Consider the following 26,706-nt stretch of genomic DNA (forward strand, 5'->3'; position numbering starts at 1 on the left):
AACAGGCTTGCTACTTTGGTTTGGATGCAGGACAAACACAAATACAGTCTACAGTTCTCCACCTACATGCATGGGAAAATGTTCAAGCATGGGAAAAATGAAATGATGCACTGTGTATAGTGCAGCATGACCGTTATGGGTATTTTAGGAAGACACAGTCCAAAATATCTTGTGTTTTATAATTTCAATAAAGTAACAATGTTAAAATAAAACACACACACACACACACACACAAAACGTCAGGCTTCTACAGTAACAAGAATTTCATTTCAGCAAAGTTATTTACATTGCAAATTTAAAAAAAAAAAATCAGAAGGACCCTCTTAGGAGTTCTAGCAATCAACAGATCAAGCGTTTGTATTGACAGGACAGATGATCAAAGGGGGGAGGGTTTAGAACAGGGAACAAAGAAGGAACCAAGTGTGTCATTGACGTAGTAGCCAGTAAAGGACTAAACCAGAGCTGCATCATCTACTGTACGTTACTGAAGGAGACCAGATGGACTAGAAGGTCGTCAAGAGCAAAAGAACTCTCTATCACGCAAAAATACAGCCCAGAAACTGTTCCGAGGGCAGAGAGCGGGTCACTCCAGTCTTGTCACTGGACTCTCTGGCCACTCCTGAAACCATGTCGGCCTCATCCTGAACTGCCTTAAAGTAAAACCTGCCTGAGGACAGAGTCTGCCTTCCTAAGACACCAAAACATTTGGAAAATCTCTTCCAGTTGCCTTTAAACTTCCTCTTCCTCTCCTTCACTCCATGTCTGGCTTGTTTTTTATCATCACACAGGATGAGGTCAGGATGAACTGAACTGATGAGCACATCGACCTCACGCTGTCGGACCCTCTTCAGCTTGCTTACTCAAACAGCTTCTTCATGCCTTTCTTTCTTCTTTCTTCAAGCTCATCATATTTGGGTGGACAAAATGGACCTTTGCCCAGTCGTTAATGGGTGGGGCGGCTTTGAGGGACAGGAAGCTTTGATGGATGTGGAGGTTATCATGTGAGTCTGAGAGCTGTTCCACACTTCTTTTTGTAGCTCTTTGATGAAGTCTTCAGCGGTGGTCTTGCTCCGTTTCTCTTCCATCGCTTCAATGAACTCCTGCAGGATCCTCCCCGCAGACTCTTTCAGAGCCATGAAGAGCTGCTCTCCTTCTTTTATCACTCTGGCTGAATCATCTTTATTGAGGTCAACAGAGTGTTGGAGCTCTTGAATTTTCTGCTCTCTCCTTGATGATTTCCTGATTTGCATCATCAGTTTTCTTCAGCTCAGCTGACACAGAAGTGAAGGACCATCTCAAACTACCAAGCATTGAGCTTTCAGCTGGGACTTCTGGGAAACTTTGCACAGGGCACACCAGTGCAGGACATTAAAATCCCAGTAAGAAGTGATGTTTCTCCTGCAAATGTTATGTTCCCCATGATGTGGTGACTGGATTGCCTGACAACCTCCATGCACATCGAGCAAAGGATCCTGACTTCAGTCAGCAGAAGGTTTGCAGCAGACACATCTACATGCAGAGAGCAGAAGTTACAATTCTTCATTAATACTTCAGAATGCTCCAACTATGACTGCAGGAATGACTGCGAGCAAAAGACCACCCCCATCTTATGAAGAGAGAGCAGAAAGAAAGACTTTTCATTTACAGATAATTTATCATGTGTTTTTTCTAATATTAATGAAAACACAGATACTGACACTGATGCGCTGGAACGTGCTGATCAGGGTTATGAAATCAGGAGTTCTCTCATGTCAACAACTGAAGAAAATAAGGTCCTGTGTGGTGATGACATCCCCATGAAACTTACTAAGACCACTTTCTTCCTTTCTTACATTTGATCAGATTTGTTTTGATACTGGAATGTTTCTACTGGAATGTTTTGGTGGATTGTCTCTGGAAAATGACTTTGTGTCTCTTCGGTGATGCCACTGCAATGGCTGGAACCAGCTAGCTCAAACAATAGGTTTTATTATGTACAATCTGCAACATGCAACATTTAATCATGCAACTGGCTACCCTCCCCGGCTCCTCTACCCCCCCCCCCCCAATAGTGATGTAATTTATGATTATAGGGTGCTGCTGGCAAAATACAGCAGCAGAAAATAGCATTTCTCAAAGCAACAAGTGGTAATATTAGCGGAATAGACCCAAGTGTATGTGCAGTTATTGCAGAGTCAACAACAGTAATTGGCCAAGAATAGAAGGATGCACTAGCTGACTTTTGGAAAAGACACTTTCAGTGTTCCACTGACTGGATTTGGCATGTGATAGCATCATGTTTTGTTCCACTGACTGGCTAAAGGAGCTCATCTATCAGGGCAAGTACTCCACCCGCTCCTAATTGTTTTAGATAGGACGGAGGTCCAAACAGAACAGCAGAGCTCAACGACTGAAGGCCGGGGCCATGACTGTGTGACGTCAGAGGACTTCTCTGGCAACTCTCAGATTGCTGACATTTATTTTTGATACCCTGATGATGTCACAGTTGACATCATCCAATCACAATGCTTCACCTTTAGCATCCCCCACTGACCATATTTCAAAGGTTTTATCAACTTACCTAATAGGCACTTCAGGTGAGCGTAGCACCTGCTGTTTGTCCTGCTGGAAAAATGCTGGGTAGCTGGACTAGAAGTCTCCTGGCATGGGGACAGAGTGGGCCTTCGATCTGGGGGTGGGGTAATATCTCCTCTGCTGAGGGTGCTGCAGTGATACTAGCACAAGCAGCTGAGGTCACTTCCTCTGGAGCCAGGGTAGTTGTGCTAGCGGTTCGATGGTGCACTCAATAAAATTTAACAACAAATCCCTGTTTTTTGAGTGCTTGCTCCTTCAATAGCCTCCAGTTTTTCTATTCATAGCCAGATCATTTTGGTCTCTTACAGATGCTACATTGTTTACATTTCCCCATGTTGCATTTTCTTTCCAGGGTGACCGTTGACATCTGTGAGCCAAACAACCACGAGTTTGGGAGAGCGAGGGGCGGGAGGCCGGGGATTGAAGTGACTGCAGGTGAAATGTGATTGACACATCCCAAAGTATAAACTTTGATCGAGCAGCAAGCATATTTTCTTGAAGATGCACTGCACACTTTTTCCTTTTACAATATTCAGTTGAATTGTTGAAGTCCGCTTTTATTTGCATGGTTTTGAAATTATTATGGTAAGAAAAATACAATATTTTTAACGTTACACTTTTGAGTACCTGTGTACTTCTTTCACTGGAGTAAACAGTTACTTATACTTTAACCAGTTAGTTGGGTTTTTTTTTTTACACAAGAATCTGTTACTTTACCACCTCTAAATGTATCTGGTACCTGTGCATAATTGTGGGATGCAGATTCAATGCAATTTTAATGTTCAACATAACAAACTTAAAGCTTAAACATAATGATTTTAGTTCTGTTTTCGACAACATTCAAGCTTTATTCTTTAGCACAAATCTCTCTTGCAATGCCTTTCTGTGTCTCAATCAATTGTATTGAATTTCAAAATTGTCTTCTGCAAAATACACGGACCTAAAACTCTTACACACTACAGAGGTCAAAGGTTAACGTAGCCATGAAACTTGGTGACTTTCAGTGGTCTGCTGTAGCAACTTATTACAAAGGGTTTTAAACATACGGTCAATTTTGTTCTATACTGACATTCATTAACTCTCACTTATTTTATTTTATTTTTCTTATTTAGAGACCAACTGGAAGAAAGTCATGATGCTACAGTTGAACACATTTCTCACTCATACTAAACTGTAGATGTTTTGGAGTATAATTTCTAAAAATGCTCCATTAAAACACACATGCCAGGTTTTAGTTGCACATAAGTTCAAGAGGTGAATTGTAGCTCTGAAGTTTGGATGCAGAGAGCTGCCGTTTCTATGGCCCTTTGCTTTTGTTTTTGCTCATGAGCACCTATTTAGAGGCGTGTTTATGGGTCTACTGGCCATTGCACTCCATTACAATTACTCAGCAGGCATGCATCCCATCCCAGTAATGAAGTGGGTGTTACAGTGGGTGGATTGGAGCCGGAGCGGCCACTATTCTGTATCCATGCTACTGGTTTCAAGGGCTGAGTGGCAGAGAATAGCAGTGGCGCTGGCAGCATGGCACCGTGACAGAGAGCGTGGTGGACTGGCAGACCGACCACACAACCACAGGCAGCAATCGAAACCTTCGCTAGTGCATATTTGACAGGAGGAATGGAGAATTACATTTCAAAGCCTGGTGAATAAAGTTTGTATTGATTTAATCTAGCACGTAATCTGTTTTGCTGCCTGACGCCAATTCTGGCAATAACAGAGAATCATTTAAGACAGCGCTAAAGGTAATTCCACCATACATCAAATGGAGTTTGGGACAGAGAAGAGCAATAGATCATCTTCCAGCTAGACTGCTTAGCTGTTGAATTCATAAACTACCTCCTAAATTGAGGTGGCTTTCAATTTAAGTTTTCAATTTATAGATATAGGATATGGCTTGAAGTAAATTTATCGTCAACTCAAGCTGTATCTCTCTCAATCTGCTGCCCAAAAAAAGAAAACTAGGAAGGAGCAAGAGCGTTAAATAAATCACCCGAATGTAAGCAAGTGTACTATTATTATTCTACACAACATTCTCTTTATGTAATGCCAACCCACTTTCAAAACTTGTTTACATTTTCAGTTAATAAAATGTTTTCACGGGGGCTGAAGCGTTAATGCCATCCTCTCCTATGATAATTGACACGTTTACTACCAAACTGCTAGTCTTTCTCTTTAAAATTAAAGGTAGTATGACTGAAGCTAAAATTTCACACTGAACTCAGAGATGTCGTTTAGTTCATTGCAGTACTTGGCGATTTTCTCATCTCACCCTTCTTTGTGTAAAGGCTCTTATACCTAGTGTTGTAAAATAATAAAGTCAAATTATTCTTCAACCTGGGTACTGGGTCATGCACTGGTCTATACAACATGCACACACGCTCATGTTGTTTGCTTCACTTCAATGAAAAATTGTGACTGAATGTGAAGAACAAGTGGAAGCATCACTAAACGAGTGTTTGATTATCTATTGTCAAATCAGCCACAGAAAGAAATATTACAATGACAGTTTTACCTCCGTTACTCTTGGTTTAAATTATAATATGACATCGCTTACACATATTGCTCTAGAGGGACTGACAATGATGAGGTGCTAGCGCCACCCTCTGGTATCATATAGTACTGCAGCTTAAGTAAAGGTAAAGAAGATGCAAGAAGGTAACACAGATTCTCTAAACTACAGAAAGGGCTGCTAATAACCATTTTATCAACATGTCTTATCATGCTTCTTTCTGTATTCAGCAAAATATTGTGACCATCTAGATTTTCTGCAAAAAAAACAACTCAAAACCTGTCGTTTTGGTAAAGAGATGCAGCTTATTTGATTCGTTGCTGCACTCTAGTGTTTAAAAAATGATGTGCATATTTGCCAAACCATAGGAAAACAATTTCACATTGAGTATTATGACAGAAATGTCCCAAAAATATTATTCTAATGCCTTTATCTGGGGTACCATGAATATAGACACGTAGCAATGGATGCTAACATATTGTAAATATGTTTAGATTGACTGTGACATTCACACACACTCTTACCTTGTGTGCAGCAGAGAAGTAGATCTGCGGAGCGTTCCAAACGGTGCTGACCTTCGCCCTCTGTTCCGCTGGGACAATGAGGCATCTGTCGATGTCCAGCTCTGGATAGATCACTTCTAGACCGCCACTTACAAGAAGAGAGAACACAAAAAAGACTCAGTCTACACAATTCAGCACTACACTCAAACTCAAGCCTGCAATCATGATTTGAAGTTTATTTAAAGGGACTGTCCAGCTGTTGAGAACTGGATTCCCTTCCATAAAGTGAGCAGATTGACATGAGGAAAAAGGAATGGTGAAAATATTAAGCAGTAGAGGCAGAGATCTCCTGACTTTCAACAGTGGATCCCACATTTGCCATGGATCCTCTCAGTCAGTACGCCCACTGCTTTCAAACCCACATCTTCAGTTTGTAACAACGTTTTAAAGAAGCTACAGACAACTTTTGTTATGAGTGTATCATTCATTAAGTCGGTGTTGATCATCCACTTTAATATTGGTTCTGTTTAATCCCAGTTTGAGAAACAAACTGGACAGCTGTTAGTTGTAACCTCTAATGTGATCAGGGCCAAGGTTTTGTTGACTCCTCAAGGAGCTGGAAAGGGCTTTCTGTTCGCTGTGAGTGACCTCGTGCAAAAATGACATCACTTCAAAATATTACAGAGCAGAAAAAGAGGGGGAAAGTTAGAAACTAGAGTCTAGAGGCCATTTAACACATTGAGTCTCAGGCTAAGGATGAGACGATTCTGTTGCCTACATCATGGATATTTAACAGTGGAGCTTCAAAGTACTCCTGAAATTCATGTACTTGTGCACTATACACAAAGGGGCCCTCCTGTAAAGAGGTTCAAAGCCTGGAAGAAAAAGTGACAAAGTACTACATTTAGTGAGCTTAAGTGGCACATCTTCCTCATGGCTTTGGCTTTTTTCGGCATGATTTGTTGCACACAAGCAGATGTCTGAGGCTTTTGGGGATACTTACTGACAGAAAGATGAATCCAGAGAGCTCAGGACGCCTGCTGCTGCTTCCACGCGGTTCAACCCCAGAATACAGACACAAAATACCAGACAGGATGGCAGAACCGCCTGCAGAACAGCCAAGTTCAGATCATTTGACCAACTTTAACACCATTATAATACCACTACTGCTAATGATAATGATCTTTACTTGTGCAGTAATACAGCAAAGCCACATAACATCATCGTAATCCTGTTAAAAGAGAATATTAAAAAGAGAATGAAGCCCAGACTGCATGTCATTAGATGGGAATTAAAGTTAAAATTACAATTATAATGTTAAATAAAAGAATATCTAAAAAGAATCAACAAGGTGACATCAGCTGTGTTGTGAAATACTGGTCAACTGATTGTCGCATTAGAGTGCTGACATTTCTAGCACGTGTATATGCCACTTCTCTCTCTCACACACACACACACACACACACACACACACACTCAGCCTTACATCCTGCTAACATGTTTACTTAATGACTGGTGTTTGATGAGCAGTTTTGCTCAGAACTTTGTCCATTAAAAAGGCACAAGTGCATTTTACTTTCCCTTAAAAACAGTACATCAAATGAACAATGCCTTTTTGCTCATGGCTTCAAGTTCATTTTGAAAATAGGAATGAATCTGATAAAGCGTAGATCATTCTGCCAGCTTTTAAGCTTTTTTTTCTTTAAATTTAATCCAGATGAATTAAGGAGGAACTTATTCAGCCTTCCTGTGTGGGATGAGTGCAATGTTGTGAACTCATCGAAGTCGTCCTGACATCACCTCCACTGACAATGAAGGCTGACAGAGCCCCGCGCAGGGCATTTATTGAACGAGTGTACTTAAAAATGATGTTGAGCTGTTGTTGTACCACTGGTGATTGGTGGCTTCCCTGTGGGTGCTGCCATCTTCTTTCTCTGACACCAGAGAAGTGATTCTTCTCCATCAGGCCAGGTTCAATGTTTTCTCTGAGTTTCTGACTAGGAACTCTGACTTTGAGTGGTGTTCCAGTGTTTTTTCGTTTGTTTGTTTTTTTCCAGGTAGCATGCCAGAAAGGTCCCATGGTCTGAGTTTTCTGGAACTCAACATTTTCCTTTGACTTCTGAAAATGGGAGCAAAAACTTGTCGGTTGATATTTGTTGAGTTTACCTAGGGGTCATGTTCACCATGTTCAAGAGACGAAACCCCCGATTGGAGTATTCACAACACCGCCATTCGAATTTTACTAACATTTTGAGTTCTGTAACACAACTTAACTCACGTGGTGACATATTTGATTAAGTTTTCAGTTTCCATGGGCTTTAGTTTTCCAGTGAAATAATTCATACCTAGTCAGTTTTCTTCATAACTTGATACGTCTGACAAACTTGTCATGAGCAATGACCAAATCAAATTTACCTCATCAGTTCATTAACTTAAGAGGCTTTCAGGCACACAAGAGTTATGTTAGCCAAGTTAGCTACTACAACACTGCTGGATGTACTTTGTAGCTAACTTGGCGATGGGACTGCAAACTGGAAAGTCTGTGGGCGCGAGAAGGAGAGATCTCTTGGCAACCATGACGCCATTATTGTTGTTGTTGCGGTTATCACTTAGTAAACAGAATCTTTTCCTGAAAGTGACCACACAACACGACCCGTTGGGTTCTGGTGTTTCATTTCAAGGCCGGATATGATTGTTTTAGGGTCGAGGGGAGACCCTCGCTCGTCTTTCCCTTGAGCCTCCAGATCTGTGAGAGCGCCCCTACGGTAGGTAACGGCTGAATCCGGGTTCTGATGGTTTCTCCCAGCGAAGAACTCGCTGATTAGCTAAACCGCCCGCATTAGCACGCACGTCACTTAGCTTCTTTATCACGTCGACTCGACTTTTCAAGTGTTCATAGAGCAAAGACAGTGATATTTAAATAATCTTAAAGTAGTCTGAAGACCTTAATAACACTGAGGTTCATACTGTACCCACCATGGCTGACAGGTTGTCAGGTTGTGTCGCTGTCGGTGCTGCAGGTCTCTTCCTGCCTCGGTCCCTGAGCAGGTGTTACGCCCAATTCTGTGCCCCTGTCAAGAATGTGTCTTAGCACTAGGCCCTCTCCGGGTCCCCCTACGCAGCTCCTGGCAAGAAAGCCAGGCAAAGCTGCAGGTTTCATATGTCAAGGCTGCAAGGGCTTTACAAACACACCGGCACCATACTCAAACTGCACCCGTCGTAGCTCCTTTTTTTATTTAGTAAATATTATTTACACATTTTCAAGAACACATGCTACAGAATTTCAGATTTACATTTCCTAAACGATAAAAACAGCTCTTAAGAACAAAAATACCTGATGACTAAGGAAAACGTCATCTAGGTTTTGAACACTGAGAAAACATTCAAGTTATTTTTTTGTCTTTAATTTTCTGGATTTCTGAACAAGGCCTCTTAAACTATGCAGTAGTGATTGTGCAGCATATATATTTATATTCCTGGTGCTGCTAAAGCTCCCTTTGGTTTGTGCTTCTCTGCAGCGGTGATATTAGCACCCAAACACAAGGAAAAGGGCCCCAGTGACTTTGTAATTCATGAGCTAATCTTTTTTAATTATTAACCTGATGTGGTCTACCCTCTAATGATGTTGATATACCCTCTAATGCAATTTGAATAGAACCTGGTGCTACAAAGCAGTGCAAATTTGTAGTCAAAAATTTCCATATGCATAGTACAAAAAACAGTACCTATGTTCAACTATGCAATAGCTCATATCAATTGTTTGAATTACATGTTTATATTTACAATTTTGGGTTACAACCTAATTCCCTATGGCCACACAGTCTCTTGTAATATACAGACTCCAAAATTGGAGCTCGTTGGCATGAAGCAACTTTAAAATAATGACACAAATTGGAAATCCCTGCATTCATTTGATGGTTAATGTCACAAATCGATGATTTCCTTGACGTTAGTGGCCTGGACAGTCCAATCTTTTCTCTGTTTACAGCTTTTATGAGGGACATAACCCCCCCTAGTGTTCAAACGAAAGCATCTGATTCCTCTAATCACACTGATGCCTTTACGTCCTTGTTATGTGCAATTACAAATACACACGCGCGCACGCACACACACACACACACACACAGCCTAGAGTGCCCCATGGAAACTTAACACAGCAAACAAACTAGTAACCACAGTAATTTACATTCGATACCATACAATACACTGTACATTAAGGCATGAGGTGTTGTTGATAAAAAACAGATGGTTCACTTAAAAATGCAATGCACCGAGGAATGAAATGCATGTTTATGTTCATCAGTCACACCACTACTATATACCATCCTCATATTTGACTATTATAATAATTTCTATTATATTCTTAACTGGATATTATTACACATAAGTCAGATAGTCCAATAGAATATTATGAAATAAAATGATGAGCCCAGTCTCTCCCTCTTTCTCACATCCGAGCCAAAATTAAAGCTCCTGTTTTTTCTTACTTGAGAACAATTTCCGGCGACTGCCGAGAGCACCGCCACTTACAGCATCCATATTCTACACTCTAAATGATGAAGAAGCTTCATCTGTTTTGGCAAGCCCTGTTCATGCAGCACAGCTATTAGGTCAGAAGTTACTACAAGCAGGAAACTGGTTTAGACACTGAACTGATTCACTCTGCACAACCATTTCAAGCTCTTTGATTGGCTCTGAATATCAAAACCAAAGAAGACCCGCAGGGTTAAAGTCAGCCTGTGTGTTAGCCTATGCTGCAAAGCAAACCAGATATGAGTCTTCTGATTATAGAATGTTGTGTTTTATGGACGTATCTACTTTTATTTACTACTCAACTGTTGGTTTGACTTGCTTTTAACTTGCATGTATCCTACGGTGTATATAGGGATGTAATTGGAGGCCAGCACAATGAACATTAAGTTATTTTCCCACAACAGCATGTGGCTGCACGGTAACTAAATGCAAGTCATGTTAGTCAAGTCTATATTCATGTATTACTCAGTAATAGTGTACTATTCTGCTCACTGCCTGCAGTGGATAATATCAGCTAACTGCACACGGTACTTGCAGTTAATCTGATGTATTGTACAATTTATACTACCCATCTTAAATGAGCATATACTTAGAAATCTATTTAATGCTGCAGTCCATCCTACAACCAAGCACAACAGGTGACAATCTTTAACATATACTGTGTGTTGTGCAAAACAAAAATGACTTCTTTTTTTTTTTTTGAACACTTGCGTTGGCTCCTCCCCAGTTTCATTCAAATTTGCAGCGGCGTGTCAGGACTGCATGCTGTCTTTAGTGCCGTTCAGCAGGAGGCTGCAGCTGGAGGCCTGTCTCCGTGAAGAAGAGTCCAGAAAGTGCTAGAGGTGTGTAGAAGATTATGGATGACTTCAGCCAGGCATGAAGAGGAGTCTTAAACAAACAGCTGCAGACAGTCAGGGGGGGGCATCCTCAGAACAAGACCAGGCCACATCACCGGCGGTGACAGGTAAGTCGGAGAAGTACACCTGGTCATTCCAGCTCCAGAAATGCTGCCATCGTTTCAGGAATACATCAGATTGTGTGTTGCTTCCCACCAATCAAGGTGATTAAACTATTCAAATAAATCGAAGGACTCAGTGTACTAACACGCCTCATCAAGTAGCACATAATGATCTAATTGCTTTTGCTGGCGTTTGACAGAAAATACAGATATTTTTTCAGGATTTTGGAATCTCATTCATGTAAACTAAAGCCCTTTTTCGTGGCCAAAAATCACAAGATCACACTACGTAAATGCTGAACGTGTGCAGACTCGCATCACGTGTCGCTGTACACAAACATCCAACAAAAATACACAAGAACTTGCCAGTACGTTCGTTTTTGTTGACACGATCATAACCATCATGGATTGTGTAGATGACGCTTCCTGGCAGGAGATATTGTTATTTCATGCTTGTTGATGAGATACTTTACACTTATTTTGGTAGATTGTACAAACACTTAAGGGCAAAGTGCTTCATCTCTGAGACTTAAGTTCTATGTTGATTTGCTGGTTGTTGCAGCTGATAAGCAGCACTTGGTTATCGGTTCTGTTTAAATGATGATAATTATGATCAGTACATTTCTGTGCCAGCAGAGTCCTAGTTTTACTCAGGTGGTGGAATATTCAACAATCGTTATGAGTTTGCGACAGTTACTCTGTGCCATTAGTCAGCAAGGTTGATATCACTGAGGTTTGAGTTTTACGTACAGCTAAAAAAAACACTAAAGGTCTTTCACTGCCAGATCGGACCAATGTTGCAAACCCAGAGGAATGCTGTTAGTCTTCAGAGGCAAACACAACACGAGGAGTAACTGAATAACTGTGACGCTCTGAGCCAGCAGTCCCCTACTGTTTCCAGACCAGTGGCCTTACCACTTGCTCAGATGACAGCAGATGAACCAGAGGATGAAGAGTTCGAGTTAGGGGACGAAGGAAGGTTCCAGAAGAGCCACTTGCGTTTACATTGGCGTCTCTGATACAGGTAGTCCTCCTTGTCACGCTCTTTGCGTGCTCTTTGGTAGTGGTCATCCTCCTTCAGGTACCACACTGGTGGCCAGCGATGCTTCTCAAAGTAGTCCTGGTTGTCTGCAGCACAATGAACAGTCACACGCTGATGTAGCACAGAATATTGTGCCTTAAGAGAATTATATTGTTCGTCGTATTTTTTTTTGCCAGAAAAGCAGATGGACAGCATTATCTCCTCTCTGCGTTCATTACGGAGCTCTAGACCTCCACCAGACGCCTGACTTCTAGTTAGCTAAGCCGAAACAAAGTGATGCCAGTGGTGGGGCATAGCAGCATACATCTCTACAGTCAAATACACATCTTTGCCTGCATTAAATGAACTATGGTTGTGCTTAACCTTTTACTTCCAAAGGCCTGCAGCCCCTCCTTTGCATATATTCCAGTTAAAATAGATCAGGATCAGGTCCTTGGTTTGCCCAGCAGTAATCCTCCTCATCCTCTCCCACAAAGCCAGTCATGATTAGCAGCAGCAGTCGGTCTTGTAGTTTCCAACAAGCGTTGTTTTTTGTTGTTGTTGTTTTTTGTTTTTTTGGGGACCGAAGTTACAATGTAGCTATTGAAAAGCTGCATCAAATCAATGAGCCTCATCGGGAAAGTAGTTCCGGTTATGTATATGCCTCTTAAATAACTACATCTCGTAATTTCCACCAGTTTTTTTACTCAGCGAATGTGAAACATGACCTTAGCTCTATTAATACAGGCAGAGACCATTTTGGAGCCAGGAGGAGACTGTTGGAGACTGTCTGCTACTCCTTCAGGTGCATTTGATAACCTCTGAGGCGTCTTCTGACCCTCTGACCACGAGTGTTCATAGTAGCAAAGCTAAGAACCAACTCTTTAGAGCCCCTTAAAGACGTTGTTTCATGTACAAGACAAATAAATCCTGGGCTTCAAGCACAAAACTGTGGCAACAGTGACTTTGTTTCGATACTGTTAACATAGGTTGGTTTGATGTGTAAGTCTGCTTGCGGATCACAAGTGTGTTACCTGTTGACTTGGCCTTCATGTCCCGAGGAAACTTGCGGCAAACGCTGTTGTAGTTGGTGCAGATGTGGTGAAGACACCAGCCAGTCAACTGCTGGGCCCCGTGGAACTGTCAGCAAACAAAACCAACATTAGCATTTCAGAACTGTTCTGTACGGCTGACATGTCACCCAGCAGCTGCGGCTATTCATCATTGTGGTCATGACTGTAAATATCAGCTGTAATTTGGCAGCTGTGCTGAATTACATCATCGTTTCTCTGCTGTTAGACAGATATCGCTGACACTAACACGAACAACACCATGCTAATAGAAGCCTGCTGACATTTGTATGGCAGCAGACAAAGTACAGCTGAAGTTGATAAAGTAGAGGTACTTTATAAAGACAAAGTAGGACCATATTGGACAACAGGCAATTTGGAATTAACCACTTTCCCACAAATAAGCGCTTGGCTCCATCCAGGCTTGTAAATGACATAGATGAGCTGGAGTGGAAACTGAAATGCAGCTGACCTAGGATCATGACAGAGTTAAAGGAACCAAAATGCTGAGATGTCCTGAATACCCGCACCGCCACAGATCCTTTACCATTAATTTTGACGATTAGCTGACTTGCACTCTGAAAAACTGTTTCTTTAGCAGTTCTGCGGGAGAGACATCCTCGTAAATAAAAACCCAATTTGCCGAAACAGAAGCGCTTGTTCCCACTGTGGTTTGAGGGAACAGACAGGCCACAGTACCTGGGCCATGTCAAGATACACCAGAACGTCTCCGTCAATGTCAGCGCCCATCATCGCCGCCTCCGTCAATACTGTGACTGTGTAGAGTTCTGAAAAGAAACATCAAAGCGAGTCATTCCAGACAAGAGCTTGGAGACACACACCACACAATGGCCCCACGTCACACAATACTGTTGCTCGTTTGAGCGAAGAAGGAAATATAGCAAGTGTAATACCTGTAAGTGCAACCAGGTGGGGGAGGCAAAGACGATTGGCGAGAACAATAAGCTCCATTGCATCCAGGTCAGATCGAGAACAAAACCGCCCCGTATAGAGATATTCCAGCACAGCCCTCATGCAGCTGCGAGTGGTGTTGGGGAACAGCACCTTAGAGACGGACGGGAGCACATGACACTGTCATGACGTTGTCTGATTTAACAGAATTACACGTCACATATGATGTCATCAAAGCAAAATGAAGCACTCAATTTCACGGTTGCACATCTGGTAGAAGTAGATGTCCAGTTGTAGAAGCAGGAATTTACCACATAAGTATTGCATGTATTATGAATCGACTGATACTGATTTCTCAAGGCCAGTAACGGATACTTTCGGCCGATATTCAGCTGCAGTAAATGTTAAAGTTTCCGTGCCACAATGTGCAATACCACAAACCTCAAAACGTGTGCTGAATGGAAAGTTTCTTTATGAACAAATATATGGACACAATATGAACGACACATTTGAAAAAAAGTGAATCAAAAGCAACAAACTGAAATATAGAGACATGTTATTACAATTGTAAAACATCCATTTTTTTGGGATGGATTCACTTCACTGATAACCGATAAAAAAATATACAGGATACCCATACCATGAAAAATGATGACCATCAGAGCTCATTTTCACCCACAAGGATAATGACACCTAGCATGTAGTATTTGGTAGTACTACTGTGTGGTGAGGCTGAAAAACAGCAGCTAAGCTCACCAAACTGCAGTATGTTTGGATCACAGAAGCCAGAGTAATTGCATTACAGCAGATTTGCAGTCCTCTAATTAAATTATACTTTGTACACAGAGCACATAGTTCAGTGGTGCTGGTCCTGGGTCAGTGCACGTATGGCTGCATTGGCGTGCTCTGTGTAATTATGCAGCAATTAAAGCTTAAATGCTGCTGTTTTGTAAATCAACCGGCAGGGAGAAGGTCCAGCTGAGGCCATGAGTAAAGGCTGCAGCTTCTCAGTGCAACCGCCTGCATTTGGTGCAGTGACGTCTCACCTCTTTGGTGCAACTCTCCACAAAAGGACCTCCAAACATAGCTGCCATCCAGTCACAACTAGAGATGAGTAGAGGCTTGTGGGCCATGATCGTCCCGTCATCTAGCTTGAATATTACATCTGCAAAACAGACACAAGACGCTTGACAAAAGTTTAAATTTGCGTCACCTCTAATTAAAGCAGAGCAACATGATTAACATACCAGAAAAGGTGCCTTTGGCCAAGCACTCTTTGACTCGGTTTGTGCGGCGTACATGGAAGGCTTTGGTGATTTCTTGGTTCATGAAGGCTTCATTGTTGAGTATGTTTGCCACCATCATCCGCAGGTCAAAGACCTCCAGCAGCTCAGCAATGTGCGCAATGTGCATAAGCTCTTTCTCATTCTCGTCTAGCTGACCCGTGTACAGGTAGCGAAGCACTGCCCGAAAGGGCCCGAGCTGCATGGACTGATCCATGTGCACTACAGTCATGGGCCTGGGGCTGTAGGTGATGGGGTCATCCACCAGCTCCTCCTGGATGCTGACAAAAGCTCGACTCCACGAGGAAAGCAGTCTGCCTCGTCTTCCCCCTTCGGAGTCTTTCAGAGTCCCGTCACTGGTGCAGGCTCTCAGGTTGGCCCTGTCCCCGTCGTCACTGCTCTCGCAAACGTCGAAGCTAGCAGCACGCATCAGCAGCTCTCGGCCCGAAAGAGGGCCGCGAGGAGGCCTTTCTGTCTCCTCGTTTTGAGTGTCCATAATAAAGAGGTCATAAAACTTTGAGGAGGATGTCGCCAAGTATATTTTGTGTGCAAAGATTTTCTGTCGTTCCTGCAGGACCAGGATGACATCAGCACAGTGTGGGTCCTCCAGCAGACCAACTGGATGCTCCTCTGTGGTAGTCGGGGGAGGAGGCACAGTGATTATAGGTGGTGGAGGTTTCGGTGGCAGGAAGGGCGCCTGAAGGAGAGGCCGCTGCACATTTCTGAGGTGAGATTTCCAAAACTGCAGGTGGCGGCGTGAGATGAGCGCAGCTCGGATGGCATTATCAAAAACGTCCTTGACTCCAAATTGAGCAACAACACTGGTTTCATAATATGGCACTCCCAGCTCTTTGGCCACCTCCCGGCCTCTCTCTGGAGGAAGTATCTCATTGGATTTAATGGGCCTGGAAAATGGAAAATGTGTAAAAGGCATTCCTGGCTTTATTAAAGATAAACATTAAAGCATTCCTTCACTTCCACATAAACCTTTCAAATCCTTGAGTTTAACCAGGAGGTCTCATACCTCGCTAAAGGCCTCCGAGCCCTGTTCACCGCCTCCAGGTCTGCGTAGCGCAGGTCCAGCTGACAGCCCACCAGGATGACAGGCGCACGGGGGCAGAAGTGCTTGATCTCAGGGTACCACATGGTCTTCACATGGTATAGAGAGTTTGGGTTGGCGATTGAGAAGCACAGCACCACCACGTCAGACCTTAACAGAAGACGGTCTTTAATCCACAGGTTCTCATGGTCTGACATGCTCATTGACAATGATGTCTATATAGGACCTTGACTATGTTATCTGATCACACTGACAACTTCTTAGCCCAGCTAGCCTAACACTGCAGTTTTGAATAACTTGAACAGCACAAAATACATTCGTATCAAAACTGCATGGAAACAGAGGACGGCACACACATGGGCTGCTCCACACGGCGTCTAGAGATGACTGATATTCTTTCTCTTCTATTCACTGAGCCTCACCTGAAACTGTCTGGACCAGACAAAATATTAGCACTCGAACAGAATTTCACAGGGTCTCACCTGCCGTATGCAAAACGTCGGTCCTTATGATGGTCTCCGAAGGTATCCCAGAGACGAAGGGACACGCTGACATCATCCACGACGTCCCTGGAGCGCTCTAAAACCTAATCACACGGAACTTATTATTCTGTCTTGTAGATTTAGTTTGGCTGAGTAGCCAGAGGTCAAAAACATCTTTTAACATTCTGAAAACATGCTCACCTCCTGGCAGACCCGGTACTGGTCTATAGCCCAGACTGTGGGCACGTGTGTAGCCAGTAACTGGTACTGAGTCAGCGTGGCATTGCAGGCCCGAGCACAGATGAGGCGGGTCTTTCCTACGGCATTGTCTCCCACCACCACACACTTGATAGTTTCAACGTTTGGCCTCTCATAGTCCATATCAGAATCTGTCAAATGGGACCTGTCGACATACCAAGAAGCGCAGGAATCTTAATCAGCACACGAAATCCTACACTAGAACACCGATCAATGTGGACATGAGACACTGAGGCTCCTCCTCATCCGCACGGTTCCCTCTGCCTGCAGAGCTTTCAATGGGTGGTCTCGTGACTTTGTGCCCATTCACAAGTTCCCTGTCCCGGTTCCAGATATAGAAACAATATTTAAAGGGACAAGCAAACAAACGTGTAGCAACTTTCTCTGAACTGGATTTTGCAGCAAACCCAGAACTGCACAAACTCGTCCCTGCAGAATTTATATAAAAATGAACTGTGACTTAAAGCTCATCTTTACACCCTCAAACATCAAATGAGTCTTGAGAAATGAAATGGAGGAAACAGGTAAACACTATTTCTACGCCTTGAAAATGGTGGCTGACGATTTAGGTACCCAGACTGGTTTCCAAGGGAACTGTAGCCTTGCCTCTCAGCGTGTCACGGCTCATATCAGACACTCATCTTGGCATTAAACCGATGAACAGCACATGAAACACACATCATTCCTCTACTTTGGCAGGGTGATGTCATGTTGGCAGCACCACACTCAGGACAGAGGACTGGTCTCAACACCAAGTTCTTTTTTTTGGGGGGGGGGGGGGTCAAGTGGACGCAACCTATTATATCTCAATGACCAATGGTGTCATGTTTTCTGAATCAGATCCCTTTCTGCTCCTGTTCAGACCCCAAGCATCCCTCAGTCTGACCCCCTCCTGAACCAATGAGCTCTTTTTTAAACAGGAAATGTAATACATTCAGATCAGGGCTACGCTGCTGTTCATTCCTGGGAGGGGTTTTTTCTTTTCTTTTTTTTCTTCTTTTTTTACCTGCATCCATTCATAAAAACCAGCCTTCATTGACTGCACCATCTCTCGGTCTCATTAGGGCGTGAATGAGTATATAAGAGCAGCAGACAACCTGACCTCATCCCGGGCCTGTATGACTCCACTCACCGCCTCTATTGCTCATTCATTCGCCCTCTCCTCTGACAGTCTACACTGCGCAACTCCCGAATTAATGAATCATATTTGAATACGGTCACATCCTCGCTAAAAACAAAGAATTCAGACTGTCCCCTCGATAATCGCACTGCCGTAGAAGATCACATATCCTACCGGGAGGACTGAACAGTCCCTCCACCACCGCCGAGCCTGGAGTCATGAGGCTCTGCTGCATTACGCGTTATGTAACCGCCGTCTCTGACTCCCGAGCCTGTTTATTTGGCTCCCCGGCCATCGCAAAATCAGGAGGAAAAAAGTGGTTCGACCCCCCACCCCCTCACCCCTCTCCCCCAGAGCAGGGAATGTTCCGCTTACCGCAACATGAGGAAGTGCTGCATCGGGGTGGTCGATGAACGAGGCGGAAAGCAGGGCTCCATCGGATGCGGCTGGCACCTGACGGCAGCTCGTATTTAACTTCATCTTCAGGGCAAGGTGAACGAGGCTGGGAAACAGGCGGCGGACCCGCAGATGAGCTCAGAAAGAGTCTTTCGAATCCGTGTAGTGTTGGCCAGATACTCCGATCTCCATGCAGGCTGGGCGCCGGTGTGCGCGGTGCAGCGCTGCAGCCCTGACCGTCATGGAACCACCTCCACTTACTGTAAGGCCTCCGTAGCTAATAATAGGCAGGCGGAGAGAGAGAGAGAGAGCGAGAGAGAGAGAGAGAGAGAGAGAGAGAGAGAGAGAGAGGGAAAACATTCATTACAAAACACTGATCCACTTTAAAGTCGCATAAATCTCATTCCACGGCTGCTAAGCTGCCTAGAAAGACCGGCCTCCAGAGCAGCAGCACATGCTTTTTAATCTCTCTTTTTAAAGACCTGCAATGTTCACATCATATTTTAGTTGTGTGGTAAAGTGGAAGCTTTCGGCAGCCCACTCATGCTGGGTTCCACTGAGTCCACGCCGAGAGACCCTGGGAGAGGGTGTGTCTTCATGAGGGCAGGCGGGACATCCTAGGACGGGAATGACCTCGGACACGGGCACTAAACAGCCCACATACAGAGCTCAGTTCTTAGCTGATGGCTAATGACATAGCGCTGATTTCATGGTGCTTTTTGTTTGTTTGTTTGTTTGTTTTTGCATCTTTTAAAATTGACTTAAGTTCCAATAACAAATGAGAAACAAAATTGCTGAACTTAAAATTTCAGAAATATAACGAGATGAACAATGTTAGCAGCAGCCAGTCAGCAGGGCCTCTGTTGCTTTGGTCCCACTAAACATGATTGTGAACATTATTTCAACACACTGATGTGTTTTTTTTTAAGTAAATATTAGAAATGAAAACGTGTTTTGGCTCTGTTTTCCTCTGCAGATGCACTCCACTTGTTATTTCCTCTTAGATAACCAACATCCAGCAGGAATTCAACTCCTGCAATGTTCAGTTTTCGCCACCAGGTGATGCTGACAGTCTATACCTCCGTTTATGAAGACATGGTGAAAAATAAAATGAAAAGAATTGGAACTGAGTTGAGGAAATGCATTTGTGTCACTTCACACCGTTTTTGCAGTATTTTTGTCCTCTTGAAAACAAATATTGTCCTTCTTAGGGGATAATGATACCGGGGGAAGGAACATTCTTCACAAGTATACTTGTGAAGTACTTCCACATTGCAGTGTTGTGCAAAAGACAGGGAGCACCTCGACTAGTCCACAACCATTCACACCTACTGTACATGAAATCTAGAGACTCCAGTCTACCTCCTTTGCATGGTCTTGGTGGGTGGGAGGGAGCTGGGGATCCAAAGTAGAACCCATGCAGGCACAGCAAGAACACGCAAACTCAACACACAGGAAGCTGGCTGCTGGGTTTGAACCCAGAACCATCTTACTGGGAGGCAACGGAGCTAACCACTGCAAAACTGTGCAATCAATCAGTCAATCGATCAATAAATCAGTCAATCAATCAACCAGCAGGATCACAACTGAAAGCTTTATAACAGTTTGATGGACGCTTGGTTGAGCAAAGAATTGAAAACGCAAACAAAATTATGAAACAAAACGTAGCAGAAACTAAAGAGAATAATAAATGTGCGGTGTGCGGATGATCGCCGAGGTTCTCCACAGTATGGTTTGCTTCATGTAAAATTATAGGCTACTCGTTCCTGCTGCAGTTTCCCAAGAAAACAATTTAACAAGTTGTTATTCTTGTCTTCTCCTCCCAGACATTATTGCTCATGTACATTTCTGCTTGACGAATTAGAAATAGAATAATGATGCTGAATTTCACTCAAATGCAAAGCCCATACACTGGCACAGCTAGCATCACCATGAGGTTGTGCTTGGAAATGCTTTTGGTGGCACACGAATGAAGCAGAACTCCTCTGCTCAGCTTTGTAATTCAGCAGGTGTCGGTCTGATGACGAACTCCAGAATCATTTTCAATTATTCTCCCAATAACAGCTCACAAAGCGACGCGCGGGTAATGATTTCCCACATTTTGCTTGTGCAACAGCAGAAGTGAGGGATAAATGTTGTGTAAGCCATGTTGACACCAGCTAGTGAACTCAAGGCCAGAGTCCACACAGGTTGGGGGTCTCATGACTATTGAGATAGTTGCTGTGTGCGAGTCCCTGCTGTTTTCCTGATGGCTGCTGCCTCCAAAGACCCCAAAATTCCTTTCTCTCTGGACATGTACCATGTCTCTGAGGAGCTGGGCTTCGTCCTCCAAGAGCCCCTGGTAAGTTTCCTCTCTCCTTTTTACAGAGTTCACATTTTTGGAATCATGGGTAGTCATGGTGATATGTCTGACTGGAAGCAAACTGGGTGACAGTCTAAATAAAAGCTACAGGGAAAAAAAGGTCACATTTATCTGAAACTTTATTTTCAGTCAAATGGTGTTCTGGTTAAATAATATCAGCATGCAAAGTGTAAGCGTGAACTTGTAGCTGGTGGTATTGATTGAGACACCTGACACCTATTGAAGCTTCATTCATGTTTGCTTCGTCCTCAACTTTGTCCCCACAGAGAGAGAAATAAAATTTAAAAAAGGTCAAAAAGGTCACATTGTGACGCAACCCTACGTGTATCTGTTCTATACGAGCCCCATCTTATTGTAACGATGTACACCCTGCTGCACCTCCAAAGGCAGAGCTTCCCCCCTGTTACCAGCCATGGATGGACATCGCCCTGCAAGTCCCACAGCTTGTGCACACTCATGAGTTGCGCTCCCATGTTAACAAGGTGAGCGAGGACCATAAACAGTGAAGGACAGCTCTTTTATGGAGCCCCAGTTCAGTGTTGTTACCCCCCTCTGTCCAGATGCCTCTGCTGAGCATCCAGTTTCTGCAGAGACACCGGGAATTACGACTGGCCCACCTGGTCCTCAGCGTCATGACCATGGGATACGTCTGGCAGGAGGGAGAGAATGACACAGTGGAGGTGTCTCTTCTTGTTATGCTGAATTTATCCACAAACATTTTCTCCTCAGTAAAGATAATAGAATTTACATAAACTGCAGTCGCGTTGAGTTTTTAGACATGCAATGGATTTCATTTTTGGAAGGTATTACCATCAGTTTCAAAAGGCGTGTCAGGATCAGTTACCTAAGACATTCACAATAACTCTGCTATTGAAGAAAAAAAAAAAAAGATTATTGATATCATTTTCTAACACACATGTGACCGTATCTTAATGAATCCAGTGCCAGTAACTGTCTGGGTCGTAGATGGTGGTGGTGCTCCTGGTTGCAGACGGTCTGTCTCACTACACTTGTATTTGGGTATAATTCATTGACCAAAAACAGCCGAAACACACAATAAACCAATTTTAAGACAAATGTGACTGACAGCATGATTATTATTTTGTTCAAGTATTCTTAACATATTGCAATAGTATCGTTATTTTGAATTATTTTGGCCTCAATAATCATGTGGTGGAAATCTGATAGTACCCATGTCTTGACTCATGAAGAACTAACTGGCTGCATTACATCTAAAAAGGCTGACTTCTTCTTTTACTTCTAATAATTTTCAAAGGCATTGCCGCGTTCTCTGGCTGTTCCATACTGGGAGGTGTCTCAGCGCTTAGGTCTTCCCCCAATTCTCACCCATGCTGATGCTGTACTGGCTAACTGGAGGAAGAAGGATCCAGAAGGGTAAGGCTAGCTAGCGGCCCGCTACGTGTAACTCTATTGCATCTTCAACGATCGCAGAGTATAAATGCATCTGGTTTCTTTTCCATGTCCATCTTGTGCCAGACCTTTTGACATGGAGTGAGTACATGCTCATTTTAATCCAGGCATCAAGGAGGTAGGCATTGATCCAAGTAGACTAACTGGTTTACGTGCAGGAACCTAGAGCTGCTGGTCAGCTTCCCCGGTGGGGACAGCGTACGAGGTTTCTTCATGGTCACTTTGCTGGTGGAGCTGGCAGCAGTTCCTGCACTGAGGGTAAAGATGCACTCATTGGATTCTCCTGAAAATCGGAGGAATCCATTCAGATGACGTAACCAGAACTTTGTTGCAGAGCATTCCTGTCGTAATCAACTGTGTCAGATGTGGTGACGCTAACGGTGTCGCAGAGGCCCTGGAGGAAATCAGCCAGTCCATCCAGGACATGACAGATAAACTCAAACTGATGCACGGTAGCGACTTAACGTCCAAAATTAATGCATCAAAACTTATCGTGCTCGCCGAGGTTTTGATCCACATTTCTTGTTTGCAGTTTATGTGGAGCCGGCAGTCTTCTACGGCATCATGAGGATCTACTTGTCAGGGTAGGTAAACCTCTCTGTTTCAAACGGTCTATTTGGGATGGATGTGCTTTGTATAATAAACGTGTGTATTTTTGTTTTCAACACACATCCTTAGGTGGAAGGACAACCCTTGCATGCCGAGGGGACTGGTTTATGAGGGGGTCCAGGCAGAGCCCATGGAGTATTCAGGAGGCAGCGCGGCACAGAGCAGCCTGCTGCACTGCTTCGATGAGCTTCTAGGAGTCAAACATGAAGCTAAAAGTGGTAAGAGAATGTTTCTTCTATTGACTGATTATAATGTTTAAAACGAATGTGGGACGCTCACTGTCATGACCCTCCAGCAGGTAATTTTCTAACTCGCATGAGGAACTACATGCTACCTGCTCACAAACAGCTGATCCAGGACATCTCATTGGAACCGTCCCTGAGGAGTTTTGTCCAGCAGCAGGCCAGCGAGCGGCTTAGCCAGGCCTTTCAGCTATGTGTCACAAAACTGTTGGCGTTACGCAGCTATCACATCAACATGGTCAGTCGCTTCGTAACAGTTCCTGCTGCTCAAGCCCGACAACTCCGCAACCAGAGCCAGGACTCAGACAGGGAGGTGATCAGCAGAGCACCCACAGCGCTAGAGGAGAGGGGCACCGGGGGCTCGGGCCTCATGACCTTCCTAAAGACTGTGAGAGATCAAACAAGAGACACCTACCTGCCCGAGGCAAGCAACGAAACGAAGCGCCACAGCTGATGGAGTCAACTGCATCACATAAAACAAGCAGTAAATCAAATGTGATTACTTAGCACACTATTTTATACGTCATTAAAAAGCTGTCTGTTGGCACCGAGAGCGTGAGGGGCTGCTCTCACATCTATAGCTTTGTTGTGCCCATTAACAATCCTCCCAGACATGAGTGATACCCATCATTCAGTCCAAACCATAATTCAAACCATTGCTGTTACTTTCCATTAAATTCAACCACTAATTCCTTCTTTAATCTGAACTGGAATCCCAAAAATGCACATCTGGTTCAAACCAATGTATCTGGAGGATATTTGGACCAAATAAGTGATTATTTTTGGAAAGGGATTTTGAGATTTCGGTCAAAGGTGGTGCAGAAGAGTCAGAGATTATTTACTATCTTCCACCAGAAAATCCAGTAGGATTAATCTTTTACCTTAAAGGTTACCTTTCAGCTCCATGTAACATTTGGATAGATTGTTAGTGAAGAGAGGATTTCCCAGGGTTTTTCTTGTAGCACTAAAGCAGCAAGGAATGCCTGAGGGGATCAAAGGTCAAGAGGTCAACGCTTTGCATCTCTTTGTGGCACTGTGATAACGTGATGATTACTTATGGCCATTTACAGGAGTAGCGTGTATGATTTAGAGAGATGTCGCCTGCAACCATGAATCAGGATTTTTGGTTAGCTTGGAACAAGCCCTTCATATCTCCGAAACTAAAGCAACGGTTCCTGCTCTTTGGAGCCCGCCGTGTTGCATCTGCAGTACCCCAGAACGGACAAACCCTGCCCCATTGCATCTCACTTTGCTGTATCTTGCTTTCTTATATCTCATTCCATAATGCTGCCACTCCCGTGGTCTCACCTACAGCCGCACAGACGCAGCCTTTCACTGTAGGCAACGTATAAACCTCACTCGGAAAAGATGCTGGATATTCGGTGGGTTTCTTTTGGTCATGTTTCAGGTGAGAAAACCAGTTGTTAATGATTTTATTCGTATTTTACCCAAACAAAGCTCTCCCTCCAACCTTAGCCAGGGGGTTTTCATGCCTAAACCTGACCAAACCTTACCTACAGCGTTGTCAAAACATCTTGGGAAATTAGTCGATTTTCCGTTGCCTAAAGGGAAGGCCTTGTTCTGGATTCTTGGGATTCAATGAGCCTTTTAGATTTTACACCACTTTACGCATCACAAGGGGCTTCATTGAAATTGTGACCAACCTTGGGTCTTTCTCAATGGTCTACCTAGGAGGGTGATTCAATTTCAAGTAACCGCTGAGAGTGAAGTCTGGCTATGGTAATGGGCGTGTCTGCAGCTAGCCAATCACAGCAGTGGAATTTTTTTGGAGGAGGGATCTGCAGAGACACGGCGTGTATGCCTGTAACCAGGAGTTTTTCGACCATAAATACATGCTAATGTTGGTAAATGCACAACCGGCATTTAAATATTATGTGGATATTGTGTGGAGGTGTGGAAAGTCACCTGTCTGGACAAGAAAGACGTGTCAGTGGCTTACCAGTAAGTCAGGGTCCCTTCTGCTCTGGACCCGCCAGTGCTCCCTGACCTACGCGGCCTTCAGTTACTCGATTGGATGGTTATGTCTTCTTTCCAATCTGTAATTGGACAATTGTAGTCTCACAAAGTTACTTCCCTTTGGGGATGAAGTTGGTTTTATTCTGAATAAGCAGTTATTGGTTAACAATTGTGTGTTTTGAGAATTTTAAGAACCCAAATATGATAAATGTAGGATCATATACAACCTACAAGAGGCTTTCCTGAAAGGGGTGGGGATGGGGGTGAGATGAGGTGAGGTGAGGTGAGGGGCCGTCATCTCCTGCTCCACCACTAGATGTCACTAGACTCTACACACTGATGTGTTGAAATCCACACTGGCACATCCACTGAAGCCATCCCAGTCTATTGACATGCTAGAACCTGACCTTTCTATCTCATAAAATAATCAGCCTTTGTTGCTTCTTTATTCTGTGGTACGTCTTCACAATGGGGTTGTCATGTCGAAGCACAATGCACAATGCAGTGCAGAGATGCATCACTTATCATAATGGTTACCTCAGCACTCCTGCCACCCTCCAGCCCTCACATGCCCCACTGCACACTTCCTGGACTGAGAGTGTGGAAAACCCAGAGCCATGAAGGGATGGATTGTGCCACGAATGGCTCATGCTGAGTAATCTTCACCTGTCCTGGCTTGTCTCCAATGGTGTTTCATTACAATAACAGCCGTGCAAGATCAGATAAAGCGGACAGTGCAGCAATTAGACAAGACAATTCCCCCAAAACCTGAGCGCACTACTTTATCTTGTCCTCTTGGGTAGCAGGAGAGACGACGGAAGAGCAAATAGGAGAGTTATTGATGATATCGGTGTGAGAGACCACATTCAAGATGAGATCCGAGCTGGGTTTTTTTATTCTAATTAAAGCACAGAAAATACACTAAAAGTACTTCAGTGAGAATCATCACATAACAGCTGGGGTATTCTGTGCTCTCAGGCATTGCACACTCCCCCTTCCTCTGACATGTTTTGCAACCTGAGCAACAGAAACAGGTGAAAAGGTGAAAGGTGAACAGAGACTATCGCAGGAGAGAGTTGGGTAGCGAGGAGGACAGTGTGTTCACACGTCCCATTTATCTGATTAGATCCTTCTTCCACAGCCAAAGCAAATAATCCTCTTCCTTATTGCCTGACTGTTGAGGACTCCCTGACAACCTGGCAGTAAACACTGGCCATCTCTAAGGATGTCTTCATTGTGTAGTTGGGGCTGGGCCCGTGCACACGCCCGAGTTTCACCTCACCATCTCAACAGTGGCTGGTTTCAGTGCAGGACATGACACATGCTCACACTCGCTGACACATGTCAAGCTGCTCACATGATTTATACTGTACTCATGAGGTATCAGTTCTATTATGTCCCCA

General features: G+C 43.8%; 3 protein-coding genes across 10 annotated transcripts in view; 1 reads left to right on the forward strand and 2 right to left on the reverse strand.

Annotated features, from left to right (window-relative positions):
- Positions 1 to 8,697, reverse strand: part of pebp4 (phosphatidylethanolamine binding protein 4) — a 59,067-nt gene extending 50,370 nt beyond the window's left edge. Inside the window, exons 1-3 of one of the 4 annotated variants that reach the window (XM_086205843.1) lie at positions 7,478 to 7,620; positions 6,593 to 6,696; positions 5,611 to 5,737 (exon numbers count right to left, since the gene is read on the reverse strand). In XM_086205843.1, the coding sequence (XP_086061969.1) occupies positions 5,611 to 5,737; positions 6,593 to 6,696; positions 7,478 to 7,552 (306 nt within the window). In that variant the 5' untranslated portion in view covers positions 7,553 to 7,620. Of the gene's footprint in view, positions 1 to 5,610; positions 5,738 to 6,592; positions 6,697 to 7,477; positions 7,621 to 8,565 lie in introns of those variants that run through there. The other 3 variants (XM_086205842.1, XM_086205844.1, XM_086205841.1) reach the window with 3 other exon arrangements.
- Positions 8,698 to 8,806: 109 nt separating this feature from the next.
- On the reverse strand, positions 8,807 to 24,260 carry rhobtb2a (Rho related BTB domain containing 2a). 4 transcript variants are annotated; one of them, XM_086205832.1, is made up of 11 exons: positions 24,208 to 24,260; positions 18,662 to 18,959; positions 17,110 to 17,311; positions 16,909 to 17,012; positions 16,391 to 16,576; positions 15,331 to 16,271; positions 15,130 to 15,248; positions 14,086 to 14,236; positions 13,871 to 13,959; positions 13,136 to 13,241; positions 8,807 to 12,208 (listed from the first exon to the last, which is right to left on the reverse strand). In XM_086205832.1, exons 2-11 carry the CDS (start codon positions 18,721 to 18,723, stop codon positions 12,003 to 12,005), a joined length of 2,166 nt encoding a protein of 721 aa, XP_086061958.1. In that variant the 5' UTR covers positions 18,724 to 18,959; positions 24,208 to 24,260; the 3' UTR covers positions 8,807 to 12,002. The 4 variants fall into 4 exon arrangements, with proteins under 4 accessions (XP_086061958.1, XP_086061960.1, XP_086061959.1 ...); XM_086205834.1 differs by lacking the exon at positions 24,208 to 24,260 and adding an exon at positions 19,165 to 19,263; XM_086205833.1 differs by lacking the exon at positions 24,208 to 24,260 and having other exon boundaries at positions 18,662 to 18,984.
- Positions 20,883 to 25,535, forward strand: ido1 (indoleamine 2,3-dioxygenase 1). Of its 2 annotated transcripts, none has more exons than XM_086205836.1 (10): positions 20,883 to 21,023; positions 21,431 to 21,526; positions 21,605 to 21,724; positions 22,321 to 22,439; positions 22,542 to 22,556; positions 22,634 to 22,733; positions 22,810 to 22,927; positions 23,008 to 23,059; positions 23,154 to 23,302; positions 23,380 to 25,535. In XM_086205836.1, the coding sequence occupies exons 1-10, from the start codon at positions 20,931 to 20,933 to the stop codon at positions 23,778 to 23,780; spliced, it is 1,263 nt and encodes a 420-aa protein (XP_086061962.1). In that variant the 5' UTR covers positions 20,883 to 20,930; the 3' UTR covers positions 23,781 to 25,535. The 2 variants fall into 2 exon arrangements, with proteins under 2 accessions (XP_086061962.1, XP_086061963.1); XM_086205837.1 differs by having other exon boundaries at positions 23,383 to 25,535.
- Positions 25,536 to 26,706: the final 1,171 nt, after the last annotated feature.

This window comes from Aulostomus chinensis, chromosome 6, assembly GCF_037954235.1.
Source record: "Aulostomus chinensis isolate RoL2024-O1b breed Wild chromosome 6, RoL_Achi_v1.0, whole genome shotgun sequence".
Classification (NCBI taxonomy): domain Eukaryota; kingdom Metazoa; phylum Chordata; class Actinopteri; order Syngnathiformes; family Aulostomidae; genus Aulostomus; species Aulostomus chinensis.